We start from the raw sequence: 18,516 nt of genomic DNA on the forward strand, positions 1-18,516 counted from the left end.
TTGTTATTTTTGGAGTTTTTTGCTGAAAAATACACTATTTTCTAATTCATTTTGAAATATGAGATTAATATCATTAATAACACAGAACTTACAAATACCATTTTTTTACGTTAGCGTTGTATTTTTTTAATATATTTTCAAAATCAGAAACTTACTTGCCTAACTTGGTCAAAATCATGGGCACATGTTCATTCATAGTGTGTTTCTGGAATTTTTTATACAAATAAAATAGCTTTCAATAAAATTTTCACTTAGAAATTTTCTCTAATTTTTTTAAGAACTTTTTTAACATTTTTTGAAAAAAATCTTAAATACAAAGTTATTTGTTGTAACAAAAATATCCAAATCTAAATTAATAAAAAAAAAAATGTTAAGCGATTTTTTTTTAATTTATCATAATATTCGTACTTTATTTCAAAAGAATATATTGCTTATTTCATAAAACATTTTTTCTTTTTTACGTTTTTGAAACCAAAAAAGTTGGTTTGCAAAAATTCAGAGACGTTTGCGTTTTTTTTCTACTGCTTGCAAGAGGTTTCAATCAAAAAGAAAACTTCTTATTAAGAAAATTCAATAGTCCACATATTTGTTATTTATAAGAATTTTTACACGATGACATTTTTTTATTAAGAAACGTATTTTCAAACGACGGAAAAAAAAAATATAACATATAGCAAAAATATATCTTTATTATCTTGTTTAAAATTCAATGAAATTTTATTTGCGAAATTTGTTATTTATTCTCTATGAATACTTATAAATTAAAAAGGAAAAAACTTATCAAAAGCATTTTTTTTATCAAAGCTGAGTTTTTTATTAGAGAATTTTTTTTTAATTTGAAATTTCTTATGTGGATTTCAATGTTGCTTATTTTGAAGAAATCGCAGAGAAACATTTAAACAAAAATATATTTTAGAAAGGTTTTGTTTTTTATTTGAGGTTTGAAAAATTTGAAGAGTTGTGGCGATCTCAATTTTCTTTATCTTTTTCAAGACAACATGTTCTAAATAAACCTAAAAATTATATTTTAAAAAAGGTCCTTCTTTTATTTTTATATTTATTTGAGTTTTAAAAAGATATTATTAATTTTAAGTTAAGGTTGGGAAAAGTGGTGTTGTTTTTTCTTTTTGAAAAAATTACATAGAAAACACTTTTAAACAAACTTTAAATTTTATTTTATAAAAACTTTTTTTTTGAATTTTCAGAATTATTTGCATTTCAGAAACATATTTTTTAATTTTTAACATATGTTTAAAAGGAAGTGGCGATATCAGTTGTTTTTTTAGGTTTGAAGAAATTCCATGGAAAAATTAACTTGTAAAAGACATTCTGTATAATGTTCAGTTTTATGCTCATTTTAGAAAGGATTTTTTTTTTAATTTTATGCAAAAAAATAATTTTTTTTTTCGAAATTTCAGTTTTAGCAAAGATTTGAAAGCTGTTTAGCTCGTTAGCTAATGCAATAGCATTAAGTTGATCATACATTTTTTTTTATATATTGTATTTTTATATTAATACTTTCTAAACTCAATTTGTATTAGTTTATTTATTACTTTTATTTATATTCTACCTTTTTGCTGCAGATATTTCTCAAACTCACTGCTCCTTCGCCAACAAAATTTAGGTTTTTCTTGCAAACATCTTAACACTTCAGCACATATACTTCACTGGCTAAACTTTGACTCAGACATTTTTATACAATTTTAAATTTTAAAACAATTTTTTATTTTTGGTATTTTTTTTAGTATTTCTTTTTTAATTTTTCACAATTTTCATGTAGTTTTTCACTATTTCTATAATATATCAACTTTTTTAAATAATGATTTTTTAAAATTTAATTTTGTACAAGGTTCAAAGTTTTCTTTTCACCACCCCAACTATCTCCACCAGAATTTCCGCTCTAATTACAGAAAGGCTTTTCGCACGTAAAAATTTATTTTTTGTTTTGTAAATTTTCATATTTGCTTTTGCCACTGGCGCATTTTCCATTCACTGCACTTTAAATATTAACTGTATTTAATTTGCAAAATTTGTAATTTTTTTTTCAATATTTATCTATTTTTTTTTTTGCTGTGTTGTACACAAAGTATTTACTGCACGAGTTTATAGACTGAATTTTACACGCGCGAACACACTTACGCTTATATACAAACCGTATATTATATTATATATATTTGTGTATGTATATATGTCTGTGCGCACCTCAAACACTGCATGCATATATGTATGTACATGTGTCTGTCTAAACACCACATAGAAAAAAAATCTTAATTTTCACCGTACGCGCGCATCCCTTCGGAGGGAGGAATTTCGTGTTGCTGTCCGCTCGGAGGCTGAAAGCCTACTAGTCTTGGCCAGTCACATTGGAGAGCTGTTGCTCAGTCGCATGCCGAAATGTTAGGGAAAATTCCAAAAATTTCCCTGTCAACACATTCACACACACACACACGCGCACACCTATACAACTTAACATTCACATGCCTGCCAGCTCACTAGCCAGCGTATAACGAACAGCCGCACTCTCCCGGTTCGCCTGCTCGTCAGGGGCAACTCGGCCGCGCCGAAGCATGCTTTGGCGCCTGTTCGCCCGTCGACTAACTGGCTAGCCAACCATTCGGCACACGCACTCAACACACACACATATACACGCAGTGCGGGCACAGCGGCACATTGCGGTGGGTCGGCAACCAGTGAAGCGAGTTGAAAATACCTACACTGTTGAGCTATTCATTGAAGGGAAATTCTGTTGTGTTTTCGGTTTGAAGTTTGCACCTATAAGTCTCCAAATGCAGGTGGCCGCTGGCAAGGATAGTCTCCAAACAAACTTTCATTCATGCGGTCTTTATAAGAACTTTTATCTGCCGCGCTAGTTGGCGGGATCTTTGAGCATGTGACTTATTGGAAGTGTTGTGTGAGGGTGGGAGCAATGTGCAATGCTGTCGGGTTTAAGCAGAAATATGCCTGTTTTGGTTCTACACGGTATTGAAGTTATTTCAACTATAGCGAGATAACCTAAACAAGACTTTTTTTCTTTTACCATAAACAGCTAAAAGCGCCGGTTCGTTGTGATGCCCGAAACAGAGTAGATGAACCCACATAGTTCGATGTTTCGAAGAAAAATTCTCTCTATATTTTGATATTGAATATAGATCCTTGTTTCCAAAAGATCTAGTACCATTAAAACATCTCTCTGATATGAACTTATCCTCCAGCCGTGGTCCCATTAATATTTTATAACTTCAGGACATTGGAAATACTATAAAAAGAGCTCTGCACATAATCCACGTTACAGCAAACCGGACAAGACACTACCCAGTCTCGAATATAATTTGCTCGATGAGAAGAAACTCATCTCCCCTCATCGGTCTTTCCGCATAAAAGGGTTCGGACTTTTCATGAACTCATTTTGGAAGTACATATAGACGCGCTGCAGGAGGATTTCGAAAATTCGAGTTTCATGCCTTGCGGCATCTACCACAATGTGAAAGCCTTTCGTTTTAGTCGGTGGTTCCCCCTTTTTCAATTTATGAACATTTCTCAGCTATCTCAAAGTCTTCTAGGAACGTTGGAATCCATATTCAGTACTCTGCTGTGAGATTTAGTAAAATGTATTTAGACAAAAGCTTTGCGGGTCTCTACAGTCAAATCAAGACATTGCGACTCTACGTCGTATATAAAGGCCAGCTAAGAACACCATAGTAGAATGGGTTGAGTAGTTAAACATGTGTTCTTTCGGACATCGATAATCCAGTTGTTCATAAAAAGCTGGACAGTTTTTTGGATAGCCAAATCTTTTCCCACTTATTAAAGCACAGACAAATCCTGTAGTCAAATGGTATTCAGAAATGTATCCACGAGGTCTTTAACAAACATCTTCAGTTATTTATGCCTTCATTCATATTTCATTAAACCACTTAAATACAAAGCCTATGCTGCTTTAAATTTCAGGTACAAACTCTCCATGCTTTTAAATAATTTATTACATTTCTGTTTAAGGCTCTGCTACTAAATAACACCGTTTGAAGGTCTACAAACCACCAATTGCAGTATTTCCCTGCGTGCGCTCTTTTTCTATATTCCTTTCCCGGTATCACTCGCTCTCTTGTGGTCTTCCACTGGAAATTAACACACTCACGCGTTTCAGCGTCGCTCTCTCCCAGCGTCAATAACTTCTCCTTGAACTGCGCGCAAAATATCCATACCTATATATATTGTAAAGGTAGAGACTGTTGAATGCTAACAAGTGGAGCAACAGTTTGCGCCAACAACAAGCTTGCGAACGCTACACATACTTACACACACATTCATGTGTTTAGTGTGGTCTATGAAACAGGCAAAGTGTTTCATTGAACTGCATTCAATTCTGCAGTGTAGTTTAGGTTAGTGGTGTGAGGCTTGTAGCTATAAGCTATATTTCTTTTTCCTTTACACATATACTGTTAAATTCGCTTATCAGTGTGGTGCCGGAACCGCTGGATGAATGAACATTTGCTTATTTTCCGCTTGGTATCATTACCTAAACACATATATATACCTATAATATTACAAAGAACTTCAGTCGAAGTGACTAGTTTTTCAGGTCTTGCGAAGTTTTGTTCAGATTTCGAGAAAAAAATTGCGCTCGGAAGAGTAGACCAGACAGGAATATATATTATGAAAATATTTTGACTGCTGTCTTTTAAACTAATTTTGGAACTTAAGCCAAAATTAGCCTTCAGCCTCATAGAAGTGTCCAAAACGTTTAACTCATAGCCTGACCAGTAAACTTAAGTAATCTCTTGTGAAGATATTGCCAAGCGGACACACAAAATCTGTAAGGTCAGATAGTCACGGAGCCCAAGGTAACTCAATATTGTGGTATTGCTTCGAAAAAGCAAGTTCCTTGTAACTTTGGCTCTGACAAAGTTGGCAATGTTAGTGCGAACCGAGCTAGAAAACATTTTTCGACCGAAAATATTTATTCTAGTACCGGCCACATTCTTCTTCTTCATTTTAATCCCCAAATCTTCTTTAAAATATTATTTTGGACCTATCTGAACTGAGTTTTATTCTGGCAGACTACCATTTATTAAACAGTGGCTCTCATCAGCTGTACATAAAAGATCCGCTAGGAAGTGTCTCTCAAATCCAAAACTCTATCATAACTCTTTTATTGCAGATACCAATACGAGGTATGCCGCATACTCCGACGTGTTTTGGTATCTATATACTTAATAGTTTTTCGAGGTCTTCTATTACAGTCTATCCTTATGAGAGCGATATATTCTGTTTAAAAGTCGTTAATGTGGATTTTTGATCAGTTAATCAGGCTAGCATCGGGATTTTACTTTGATTAGAAATTGCCGAAACTACAGCGAAGTTTTAAGCAGGCAAATTCCCGTTTTCATGGTGTTACTATTATATGAATAAACATCGCGGTGCTTCAAATAGTTTGTGACTTCTTGTGACAACATGGTTTAAATTAAAGAATTATAAGACTCTGCTAATGGTGTGTGTCGCCTTTGAATTTTCTGTTAGTAATCATCCAAATTATACACAACTTAAGTCCACAAAACTTGCGCTAGTATTTTTTATATTTTTATCTCTTTAATATGATGTATTTAAGCAAAAACTTTTAGCAAACCGGCCAACGTCCAAATCAGAATGATTGGCTGTATTAAAATCGTAGCGCCACCGCCACCATTTGGTTCCGCCGTTGTGGGACTTTGCGTTGGCGGTGAGCTCGTGGACTCATTAATAAAACCGGTCCCACTATAAAAATTACCATAAATCGAGAAAGCCAAAAGATTGTCGGTTGTTGTGTTCAAAGTATAGCGCACATGACGCGTTACCTCCGCATCACTAAAATTAATACAAAAGCAATATTACTAAAGAGCCAGAAAGCCAAACTATTGTAATTATACTCACATCAACTGATCGTATTCCTCCCACTCAAATTCATTGACCGCCAACGGTTTGAGATCGTCACGCAAACTGTTCGGCATTAACAAATATGGATAACCCGTTTGGAAGTTGGACTCAATAGCTATGCGATCGAAAGCGACTTGCGGCTGCTGTACGACATCAGCGGGGAACATGCGTCCACAATCGGCTATATCATTACCGATGCATGTAAATACGGCACAATTGCGTAGCGCATTCGTAGTTTCAGCGCCCGGCTCATCGCGCATACCTTCGTAGGCACCTAAACGGTAGGTGTAATATTGTCCTGCCCCACCGGTAGTAAGTTGATGCCATTGTAGCTCAAAATGACAGCAGAACGTATTGTGGCATACATCATACTCAGCACGACTACTAGTATTCGTCAAATCGACTAAAATGCTCTCGTATTGATCCACATAGTCGCGTTTTAGTAAAATATCAGCTTGGCTTAGACGGTGCGTTGCTTTTGGTTCCACTACAGTCTCAGTTACTTGTGCCACAGCCGGTACGCTTCTATTGATTAGCGTCTTTTTTGGTACTCTCGCCACATATAAACGACGTTCGCCTTCACCGGTTTTCATTACGGAGAGTAATGGACCAGCGCGCCCAGCATAGATGCCTGTACCGGTTGAGCCAACAGCTGGAAGACTAGAACCAGCAGCAAGCACATTAACGTCGTTTGCGTAAGCCCACGACTCTTGGAATTGAACCGCTGGAAAAGATGTGGTATTAGATCAGTAAAGTATATCGGTATTAGGTTATTTAGAAAAGGGTTTCATAAGATCCCAAAGTTTTATTGAAATGACGTGACTTACAGTTCGAAACTGCTATGAACGTTGAAGAGGACTTAGTCACGCCAGCCAAATCGCGCTATACTGACTCCAAGCAATATTTTAACTCATTATACACTTACCCGTCAAAAATGGTAACTGTGAGAACCACATTGATGTAAAGATCACATCCGTTAGACCCAAACTAACCAACACCTGTGCGGGCTTATAAAACAATATATCAAAACAGACGATGTGCCCAAATACTACACCGAAGTCGGTGTCGAAAAACCGCAACTCAGCATCATAGGTGGTATTCTTTCGCTCGCCATATAGATTCCATTTGCGATAGCGCGAAATTACCTTGCCCTCACGATCGAACACAACATTAGTATTGAAAATATTTAGGCCATTCGATGCACATGGACGCGGGTCGGCTGTAAAAGCGACGCACTTTGAACGCTCTGTTAAATTGATAACAATATATTTACGCGCCGCGCGCGCAGCACACGATATCTGCACCAGAAAATCAGAATAATCGCTAGTGTTGCCCAGCAAGCAGGGTATGTTGCCATGGTCGCTTTCGGGCTCAGGTACAAATGTAGCTGTATCATCGCTATTTAATGTGCTCTCGGGGAATACAATAATATCTGTAGCCTGAGCAGCTTTCGAGCTTATTATCTCCAAATAACCGGCGAGATTGTCTGCTAAAGCAGCATTTGATTCATTTCTAGCGGGTCGAAATTCCACAACACCGGCGGTGTAATATAACGATTCCGTACTATTTGTATCATCGGCGGCGAGCGGCGTCAGCGGACTCTAAAAGTTGATAAAGTATAGCATTACTATGGACAAGCTGACAACTTTGTATGGACGCGATAAGACGCGCATTAATTGCCTTACCTTACCTTTACGTGGCTACTTAACTGGTTTCACTATTCAACTCACCTGTTTCGTCGACCGTAGCAGTAGCAACGCGCATGCCAGCCATAAAGTCAGCGTTTTGCTCTTTCCAGACCATATTCGGCTCATTTTTGCGATTCTTCTGCTGAACTGTGGAGTTTTAAGTGACGAAAACTTCTCCGGATTTTTAAATGTAGTCTACCGAGCGCACACCATAGGGCAAATGACCGTTGCTCGCTTAGCGTTTTGCCTTTATAAACATCAACAATTCGCAAATTCTAAGCTATCTGATTTGCCCATTTAATCTTATCTTTTAATTGAAGTATCGATAATTGGTTTAGCAACACTTTAATTTTCAAATGCTAATAATCAAATACTGATGTTATTTGTACTTTAAATTACATACTTTTAGGCGCCAAGCAGCAAATTCTTTGGCTTTGTGCTCCCCCAAAACTATTGTACAGTCTCAGTAGACTTTTGCTACGCCATGTGAATGACCACCACATTTTATACCTTAATTTGAAGCACGTGCTCAGCTGCAGTCTACAATCCACCATCTGTCCGCAGTTGAGCGAGTTTGTGCATGTCTGCGTGTGCGTTGGCTTGTGCAGAGGCGAAATTAAATTTATTATGGCTAAGGAATTGAATTAATAGCACACTGGCAGGCAATAAAAGGAGCACAATGCGTTGGCCTTTGGTTACTCAAGAGATAGTTGAAGATTGCTTGCAAGAGAGGATGAGTAGAGTTTAGGCGAAAATGATGGATACTGCACTCTGAGCACACGTGAAAACTGCAACATCATAAAGATGGTCAGTCGCTTAAGTTGAAGAACAAGTTAATTAAGGTAATTTAATGCACGAAGATGAGCGAATTTGGCTGCGTGACCACCCCTTAATATGATCAGGGTGCGTATACTTGCGGCTCCGTTTTCTCTCTCAAAGTACATTTCCTCCTTGTAACAGATTTGTAGAAATCAGTACTTCCGACCCGGGAGATACGTGATTGTGCCTCTACCATATATATGTATATATCTAGAGCTCCAAATACCAACCGTGTTAAACTCAAAGCAAATTAATTCTCCTTGGCTTTTTCGACCAAAGTAGATTTTCGCCTTTTAAGAGCTTTAGTAAACATGCCATTACTCCGTCCGGAAGGAGGTTCAGGCAGGAGTTTGGCAGTCTGCATTGTGAAAGTTGATTTGACTAATTACATACCATTAAGAAGATAGTTATGCGAAGATGACTAGAAAAAAAAACAGAGTAATAGCGAGTTTCTTGGCAGGCTGCCACATGTCATCGGCCTTCTGTTAGAATAACATACTTTTGGGCTAATCAGCGCCTTGATTTTTGATGAATTCGCTTTTCGAGAGGATCTTAACCATAAAAATATAGGGCATAAAAATTATCTCAAGCAAATTAAATTGTTTTAAAATCTAAGTATAAAAAGTAATATATAGTATATAAAATTTTAAGTAGCCCTACTACTACCTTTAATATAAATTGAAGACGAATCCTTGAAGTCTATATAAATCGGAAATAAAATGTATGTAGGAGAAAATACAGTGATCACCAAACAAATTCTTTAACCATTACTATTAAACGAAAAAAATTACCACTTAAAGGAAAATAAAAAAGTAAATATAAAATAAACCTAAAAAAATTATAAAATTAACTTTTCCCTAATTTTTAATTTTATATTTTTAAATTTTATTAACCCAAAACATACCCAAAAAATAGATATTATAAAATATATATTAACATAAAACATCAAAAATGCTTAACTTTAACATATATGGAAAAGTATATTTAAAAAAAAGATAGAGAAATTTTCTTAAAATTTGTATTAAACCAAAAGCCACTTTAATTATATATTAGAAATAAATATGAATTCAAAAATGTTTACTCTTAAAATATATGGAAAAAGAGAATTTAAATAAAATATTTAACTTTACTCACAAATTATATTAACCCAAAAACTACCCTAAATATAAACTATAAAAATAACATAAAACTTCAAAAATTTATAATCTTAAAATTTAGTTAAAACATGAAAATTAAAGTAAAATATTTTTCAAAATTTTAAATTTTAGATTTTCTCAAAAATTGTGTTAACTATTGGGTTCCCTAAACAAAAATAAAAATAGTTCTAAAATGTCTTTAATAATGCAAAAATATTAATAATACTGTAAAACTGCGCTAGATATTAGAAAAATATAAATTTTAATACTTCAACTACAAAAAATATATTTAAAAAAAGAACTGAAAATCTGTTTTGAATATAACAAATTTTTAAATTGTAAAAACGTTGAGTGTTATGACTGAATTTAGTATTAAGCCTTAACCTGCTGCGGTAAGGTAATTTTAAATATATGTATAATTAGTAGAGTGTACCAAAAAACAGTTTTATATCTTAATTAAGTGCTTAGTTATGGCAATTTATCGGTTTTAAATTAATGGCGTTTTGTGGACGTGGCAGTGCTTCGATTGCGCCCGTCTACGAACTCGTACTTTTTTTGACATAGAACACTTGTATAAACTCGGGATTCAATTCGTCTCGTCCTCCTGATCATTTATATATATATAACTCCATGTGTATCTAACTCGATTAGTTTTAAGTCATACAAACAACCGTTAGGTGAACAAAACTATTATACTCTGTGCCGACATGTGGCAAGAGCATAAAAATTGTGTTAATCCTGGAAAATTTTGTTCACTCTTTTTTGTATTTGATTCACATTTTATTAGTATTTTTTTCAGCCATAACGGTAATGTTTTTCACTGATTCATGCAATAAATTAAAATTTTCGTGTTCTACATGTCGTATGAGTAACCCATTGAGTTTGAATTATTGCGAACACTTGTTGGCAACAACAACAACAAACAGATTTATTCAATTGCAACAAAGTCACGTAATATGGCAATAAAATCACAGATTTTCACATACGAAATCACTATTGGCAGAGGCAAATGCAACAACAACAACAACAGCAATAATAATTGCGATAACAATAATTTTATTAATAGGCCTTTTTTGTGTATATAAATGTGAAATATTCCATAGAACAATAAAAATTAAGTACATATGTTAAAGTAATCAACTCAAGTGGGCAATGATAAAGGTAAAACATATGTATTAGTGATACTTTCCAACACACATATATACATATATAGATACACACACAAACATACATGCCTACATGTTTCGCATAATAAATTCTGCTGTGTCCTAGTCCAAGCGCAGCTGCCATTTGTCACACTGTTGGATTTAACAAGTTGTTAAGATAAATTGTTTATTAAAAGCGCGCCACAACAACAATGCAAACGAATGTAGTATCAGACTTAGTAGCTTTGCTCGTTGACTAGTCAACTGTTGTTAACTTACAGCCAACTAGCAGGTTAATTTTGTACAAGTGTGTCTGTATGCAGTTTATGGTTGATTCTTATCACCGTTACATACACTCAAGTATGGGGATTCGGCGTCAACTGTAACGCTTATCATTAAAAAGTATTTTATCATAGTGCATAGTTTGCTCTCTACTGCATTTATCAACGTCGTTTTGTAAAGTATGCACAGTTATATAATATTATGTGTAGCATACTTTCAGGCATTCTAAAAGTTAGTGTGTAATTTTACTGCATTAATTCAATATTTATTACCTCTAGCCTATAAATATCATTACTATTTTACACTTTACTTATTTGAAGCAGTTAATTACTTTACAGTTAACTACTTTTTTATGTCATATTTATAATTTAAATTTCCTTTCGCATTGCAATGTGCTTACAATTTTTCACGAGAAGCAATTCTTTACTGTACTGCTATAATTTTCATTCACTTGCAATTATATGCTTAGCTTATCATTTTTTCATAATGTAATGATTACTTTTCGTTAACTACTTTTTAATTACAATCACAGCTGAAAATGGAATACAGGCGGGGTTGCAAATAATACTTTAAAAAAATATTCGAATTAACATTTGAAATTAATTTTGTAAACCCAAACCTATTTTCGCGTTCATTCAAATCAAAAAATAATATTTAAAATTTTCAATATTTAATCCCAAACATCTTTCTTTAAAAAATTAAATAGAAAATGAAATTCTATTTTTAAAAACTAAAAGATTAAAAAATAAAATTTTTATTTTTAATTCAAATTTTTTAATTGGAAAATTCGCAACCCTGAATACAGGAACATACCAATATACCTTATCATTTTGTAATCATGTAATGATTAATTTTCATTAATTACTTTCTAATTACAGCTACAACTCTGTTAGCTTATTATTAATTTCAATTGATTTTTAAACATAGCATTCGTAATTACCACTGAATAGTAGTTAATTACTATATAGTTATTAAGTATGCCAGTTAATTTCCATTACAATTTGTGTCTGCTAAAAATTATTTTGTGCTTATTTACTTCGTAACAAAATCATTTATCAAATTCATGATTAATAAATAAATTTTCAAATTATTATACAAACTAATAATTAATACCTTATAGTTGATTATAAATGGATTACTTCAAATGAAATGTCTGACTTTTCCGGTAATAATTGTATACAGATATTGAATGGGCTACAGGAACTTATCAATTATTTCAACTTATTATTTTGTAATCAGCTAATGATTACTTTGTAATTGATTATTTTTGATTACATTAACAAATTGGAACAAAATACTAGAAGTTATCAATTATTTTAACTTATTATTTTGTAATCATGTAATGATTACTTTGTAATTAGTTATTTTTATATATTTTTAATTACATTCACTATTTTGTTATTTTTTTTATTAATTTTTATAAATTTTTTTTATCAATATATTCGTAATTACCACTAGATAGCTACTGATTACCGTTCAATATAATTACTTTATAAATCGTTATTTTTTTAATTACATCCACTATTTTGTTATTTTTTTATTAATTTCCATTAATTTTTTTATCAATATAATAGTATTAGATACCTAGTGATTACCGTACAATATTATTATTATTTATATATACATTTTAATCCAATTTAAAAAAAATTCAGAAACAGCACTATACACATCACCTTCTGCATTTAAATTATTTATTAAAGATTTTTAATTGAACCTACTCACATTTCTCAGCCAGACGCTTTCCTATTATTTTCTCTTACTCACTTAATTGCTCTGAATTTTTTATACTTTTTATCTCTCGATACTAAGTCATTCTGCATTTTTTTATTTTCAACGTCATCTGCAATCATCAAAGCTTGTTGGTGAGATTTACGCCCCCATCAGCTACCGAACGTGCGCTTCATCAATTTCGGCATTCATGCTGGCTGCCTTTAAGCAGCATTGGCATTGACGTGGCGCTGACATTGTGGGGCGCCGCCGTTGCTTTACATCACCACAATCGCTACTACCTTGCCCAGACTACTCCCTAAGCGCTCCCGCTTGCTACGCGCGCTGCCATTGGTGCACGGTAGTACCTACTTATATAGTAGTAGAAGCCTTCAGTTTGCTGGCGACGCCCTTGGGTTGAAGTTTTTTAATTGCACGACGCGCAGTAAAAGTTTACATACCTATGTGTGTGTGTGTGTGTGTATCTATAAATTTGTATGCATTTTGTTATACTAACCCAAGCACACATATCTCTTTGGGTTGGTGTTTATGTACTACACTATTACTTTTATTCATCGCATTTTTCGCAAGCATTCACGCTTTTAATTTAAACTAAATTTTCCATTAATATTTTTGCATCGTTGATTTATTTCAGTGCTAGACGGCTCTGCGTTCTTTGCTCTCTGCTTTTTGCTATGCTTTGGTGAGTGCACTTGAGCATACAGTTTACTTTTAGTCTTCCTTTTTCTTGACTGCTTCCACAGACTGCATTTTTTGTGCGTTTAAAAGCTTTACAAGGACACTTTAATATTTGTTCTAATTGTTGTTGTTGGTTTGAAGCATAAAAGATTTAAATTACAAAACTGTTGGCAATCGCGGTGGGAATCAATGTTGTGTTGAAAATTTTAACAGAATTTCATTTTATCTAGTACTTGAACTAGTTCACAGTGCTTAAAAATCAACAAACCCTATATTCAAAGGAGTACTTTCTAGTTTAACGTATTTGGTACTTATCCAGAATGGAATTTCTTCTAGCGTTTGAACCAAGCCAGTGCTTAGCCAATATCAAGTTTTTCGGTATAAGAAGCTTATTTTTGGGCAGTTACATTTAGTAAGTGCTATCTGGTCGCACTATTATATAGCACCCACCTTACCAGTATCACAATTAGAGCTACCTCCAACAACCTTAGACGCATACTCGTACAGAAGATACTCGGAAGAAGCCACTTCTGCTGAAAATTTAATTTTTAATATTTTCTCTATTCGTCTAGTCACAGTTCATTGATGCATCAGATTTTTAGTTATTTTCACCATCACAAGTGGATTTCCACAAATTCGTCCATCATGCTCACACTTCGGAATATTTTAGATTCATAATTCGTTACAGAACTTCTAAATAAGTCACTTTAAGGAAATCCCTTCTACTACCCCCTATCGCTCGTAATATGAACTGAGGTCTGTAAAAATTTTAATTTTTGCCAATTTCAAGTTTCAGTATAGAGGTTTATGGAATTTAAACCTGAGTTTCTCATACCATGAATTTCAAGCGAGCTTGTACCATTTATGGACATCAATACTTAATTCCAAATCAAACCAAGCTGAAGACCTTAAATGCTTAATTCAATTGATGTCTGGACGACGACTTATTTAATACACATTCAAACATAAATTTGTGTATATAATCATGACGAAGGTTATTTACAGCTCTCACCTCAAATATCCACCAAAATTGTTCAAGCAAATCGGCTGTAAAGCGACAGATAAGTCCATAAATAAATCAATTGTTTTACTACGCAGCTACGAGGGCAACAAATACTAAGCCAAGCACAGATGTGTAAGCAAAAGTTATAACAACAACAGCAATTCAATAATATTGCTTTATTTCTGATTTATTTCTTCGTATCCAGTCCTTCAAGTTACGCTCATCCTCCTGCTTTTCACCATCGTTGATGGTGTTCTGACTGACTATCTTTCGAGCTTATGCGTCATTGACTGTCTTACCTTCAATGGCAGTGAATATCCTTCACTACCACTCTACTTTCTATAATTCTCACACACTCTCGCCTCAGATTTTATTTACTTTATCAGCCTGCCTTTTGGACACATGCTTGTCTGCTGAGTTCGCAATCCGTTGTACAATTAATTGCTTTCGATTCATTTAATTCGTTGCAATTGTTACAGTCATGGTATTTCTAAATAAGGGTCGTCTATCTGCATAAGGGTATTAGCTATCCAGTTTACCTGCTTATATTGGCGAAAACAGCCTTGCGAAATTCACACAAGACTTCAGGAGGCCTTGAATCCAGCGGCTTAATCAAGCGTACAGTTATAGTAAGTCTGAGTTGCATTTGTGTGACTACATTGAGGGTAGAACGCTAAAATATAGATCGGATTGAAATTTGATTTGGGTTGTTTCATAAGGCATTTGTTAAATCGAGATCCAAAACAACGATCCAACGAGATTTGAACTGAAAATTAGAAGCCTGCGGATAAGGATAAATTCAATATAATAAAAATCCTTTCATTCCGAAACCGGCAGTGTATGAAAATCAGTATCTTACGAGTTTTGAGCTCAAAATTAGAGACCTTCATCAGCCGTTAGTTTATTCGTTCCAAAACCCAACGAAATCGGGTTCTTACTTATTTTAAATTTTAACCAAAAGCCTTGAGTCCAGAAATGATTAAAATGGGGTAGAAATTTAACGTCAGCTATTTCTTCATTATTTCTAAATCCCGTTTTAGGTTCCCGACACGTGATTTTACGGGCTTAAACTTAAAATTAGAAACAGTCTTCAGTCATGGTTTATCCGTTCCAAAAGCCATTTAAGTGCATCGAAATCGGCAACTTACGTGTTTTGAACTTATACAAAAACCCTTAAGGCCAGCAATGATTAGAATAGGGTGGGAATCCAACATCGGCTGTTTGTGCATCTATTCCAAAACTCGTCTCAGATGTCGGTCCTGTGATTTTATGAATTTTCAATTCAAAACTGGAAGACTGAGACCTGTAATGATTCTATCAGACTATTTTGTCAGCCATTTATTTATCTATTCCAAAACCCAACTTAAGATTCCCATACAGGGATCTTACAATTTTTGAACTTAAACCGGAAGCTTTTTATTTCTTCAGTGAGGTTTCAGTTGAAACATTTATAAGCGACCGAGGCTTGATTAGCTGGCACTTGGCATTCACATGATCATAGTTCTCTTCTAAGCTAATCTGGGCACAATTGTATAGGAACAAACTGCGATATATTAGAAGGGATTAGCCAATTTTTGAACGGATAAAGTTATTCAGGGAAGACAAGGGTGAATGCTAAGCTAAACAGCTTCTTGGAAGATTGTCGGCAACATTTAGTCATAGTATGAAAGTTAAGCTAAGAGAATGTTAGATGGAAATTACCTTCAGAATTTATGTGGCCTATAGGAGTTATGCGAGCTTCTGTGAGAGAAAAAAGTTATATTTAAGTTCAGTTTACTGCAGGATCGCTTCTAAACCATGCTAAAGACTAAATTGGAATATTTTCACTGCTTTAGATATTCCTCTCTCATACTACTATATTTCATAATCTCAACTCGACACACTTAAACAATTAATTCCATCAATTTCTCACTTTTCACACCACCAAATTCCGCAACAAATCAGCCTTGTCCTTCGGTTACGCTGCCCTACTTTCTTTTAAATCAGATTTCACTTGCAAAAGTGTATCTACTTCAACTTATTTGCAACAGATTTTTACCAAATAGTCATTAATTAGGCAAATTTGCACAACTTTGTTAAAGAAAACAATAACAGTATTACAACAATAACAAAAACCAAACACAACATAAATAAATCGCCGCTAACAATAGACAGTCTGGTCTCGTGGTCAAAGGTAGAAATTACAAGGCGAATGAGCGCTTAATTCATATGCTGCTTGGGTAGAGACGGAGAGGCTAATAAGCCGTTGGACGGTCGGGTAAAGATGGAAAGTAAATACGCAAGAGTACAAGTAAAGTAGAAGCAGTTAGTGTGGGCCTCAAAATATTTTAACAACGGCATCAGGCAGGATTTAGAATACGCAAGATTTGTTATTGCTTTGTGGCAAATTGGCAGGCCGACAGGCTCATTTTATTAGTTGAGACGCAGGTGTTTGGGTATAAACTGAAATATAAGGGATGGTGATAATATGTTAACAAAATCGGAAAATCAGTGCGGCATGACGACTGCTGAATTGTTTATCGCTGATTTATGTACGCGGTGGTTTTATGCTCCAAAAAACCTAAATTAATTAAAGGTACTTCAGAAAAAGCAAAATTATGAGAATAAAATTAAAAAGAAAATAAAGATCGAAATTAAGCAAAATATATGATAAAATTTCTTAAACTTTTCGTTTAAAAAAAGTAAGTCTATGGGAATAAGAATTAAGAAAAAGTTCAAAATTAAACAAAAGAAAAATATGTACTAAAATTTCTTAAATTTTTTTTAATGTAAAGTTATGTAAATAGAATTTAAATTGGAGTAAAAAGAAGTACACTTAAGAAAAATGAATACTTATATAAGCTATCAATTCTTTCCACACGTTATAAGAACTCACACACAACTTTCAAAGATGTAAAAACATCTCTGTTAACGATTTTTCTGTCAGAATCATCAAAGCTGAGCTTCAAAAAAAACGCAGCACTATTTCACAATTTTAACAGCCTGGTAATGCATCACTGCAATTGCCGTATTTCAATGCAACAATACTTCAATGCAGGTGGCAGTTGCGAATTTGTAAGCGTGACAGCTCAAGGTCAGCGTGCGGCGATAATTTTGATAGCAAGTGAAGGTTGCGCCCGCATCAGCAGCAGTGGCGACGGCGCTGAAATGCAGTCGGAAAGCGCAAAACGCTACATACACTCCAAACTGCCAGTCGACTAACAAGAGCTGTCAATTTGTGGGTAGTATTTGTGGCGATTCGGCAACCTTGATGCCAGAAGTGCAAACGGCTTTTAGAGACCGCGCTTACATGGTGGACGATGGCAGTAGTGGAGGTGAACTGGACTTTTTTCGTTGTAATGCAGAAATTGAAGTTTATTTGCGGGAAGTATAAAAATATATATTTTTAGTTTCCAGCAGTAAATTGATGATACAATTTCTTGCTAAATAATGTTACTCATACGTCGTGTAGTGCAAAAAAAATTATTTGTTCGGATAATGTTTATATTTGGAGGCACTAAAGCCACCAAAATAAAAAGAAATTTAAAAATAATAAAGGAAAATATTCGGAAAGTGGATATAAAAATTATTATTGTAATGTAATGATTTCCGCACTTGCGTTTAGTATTATTGCTTTTATACAATATATGAATAATAAAAGATATATTACTAAAATTTGAGAAGAATATTGCTTTTAGTATATTTTGCTCTGGGACCCAGAATGAATGAAATTTTGCTTAATATAAAAATAATATTTTATTAAATATGATGCTCACATTTCTAGTTTATATAATATTAAGCTGTGTATATCGATAAATATGGAAGGTATTTTAATGAAATTACGTGAGAAAGTTTATACTACAATAAAATTTCGTGCCTTAAAAGTATTAAATGTATAAGCTGATTCTGCCAGCTCCTATATACTGCTTAGGAAAACTTCTGTTCTTTCGGTTAATTTTATACCATAAATGTGGGTTATGTACAAGATATCGGAATGAAATTTGATGTGAATATTTCTCATAGTATAGTACAATTTCGTACCAAAAATAGATATAATCGACTTACAATATCTACTGGCCCCCATATAACGTATGTGAAGACTGACATCTTTCCGATTGAGTTTATAACGTGTATACCGGCACGTATGC

The 18,516-nt window shown here is 33.9% G+C and overlaps 2 protein-coding genes across 2 annotated transcripts in view; both read right to left on the bottom strand.

The window, feature by feature from the left end:
- Positions 1–2,326, bottom strand: part of Ca-alpha1T (Ca[2+]-channel protein alpha[[1]] subunit T) — a 211,804-nt gene extending 209,478 nt beyond the window's left edge. The window contains exon 1 of the mRNA XM_070110658.1: positions 1,571–2,326. The gene's annotated coding sequence lies outside the window, so the exon portion shown is untranslated. The remainder of the gene's footprint in view (positions 1–1,570) is intronic.
- A 3,229-nt stretch (positions 2,327–5,555) lies between these two features.
- On the bottom strand, positions 5,556–7,834 carry vanin-like. The gene is made up of 4 exons (XM_014236568.3): positions 7,641–7,834; positions 6,836–7,511; positions 5,908–6,634; positions 5,556–5,841 (listed from the first exon to the last, which is right to left on the bottom strand). The coding sequence occupies exons 1-4, from the start codon at positions 7,722–7,724 to the stop codon at positions 5,601–5,603; spliced, it is 1,728 nt and encodes a 575-aa protein (XP_014092043.1). The 5' UTR covers positions 7,725–7,834; the 3' UTR covers positions 5,556–5,600.
- Positions 7,835–18,516: the final 10,682 nt, after the last annotated feature.

The sequence above is a fragment of the Bactrocera oleae genome, chromosome 5 (assembly GCF_042242935.1).
Source record: "Bactrocera oleae isolate idBacOlea1 chromosome 5, idBacOlea1, whole genome shotgun sequence".
Classification (NCBI taxonomy): domain Eukaryota; kingdom Metazoa; phylum Arthropoda; class Insecta; order Diptera; family Tephritidae; genus Bactrocera; species Bactrocera oleae.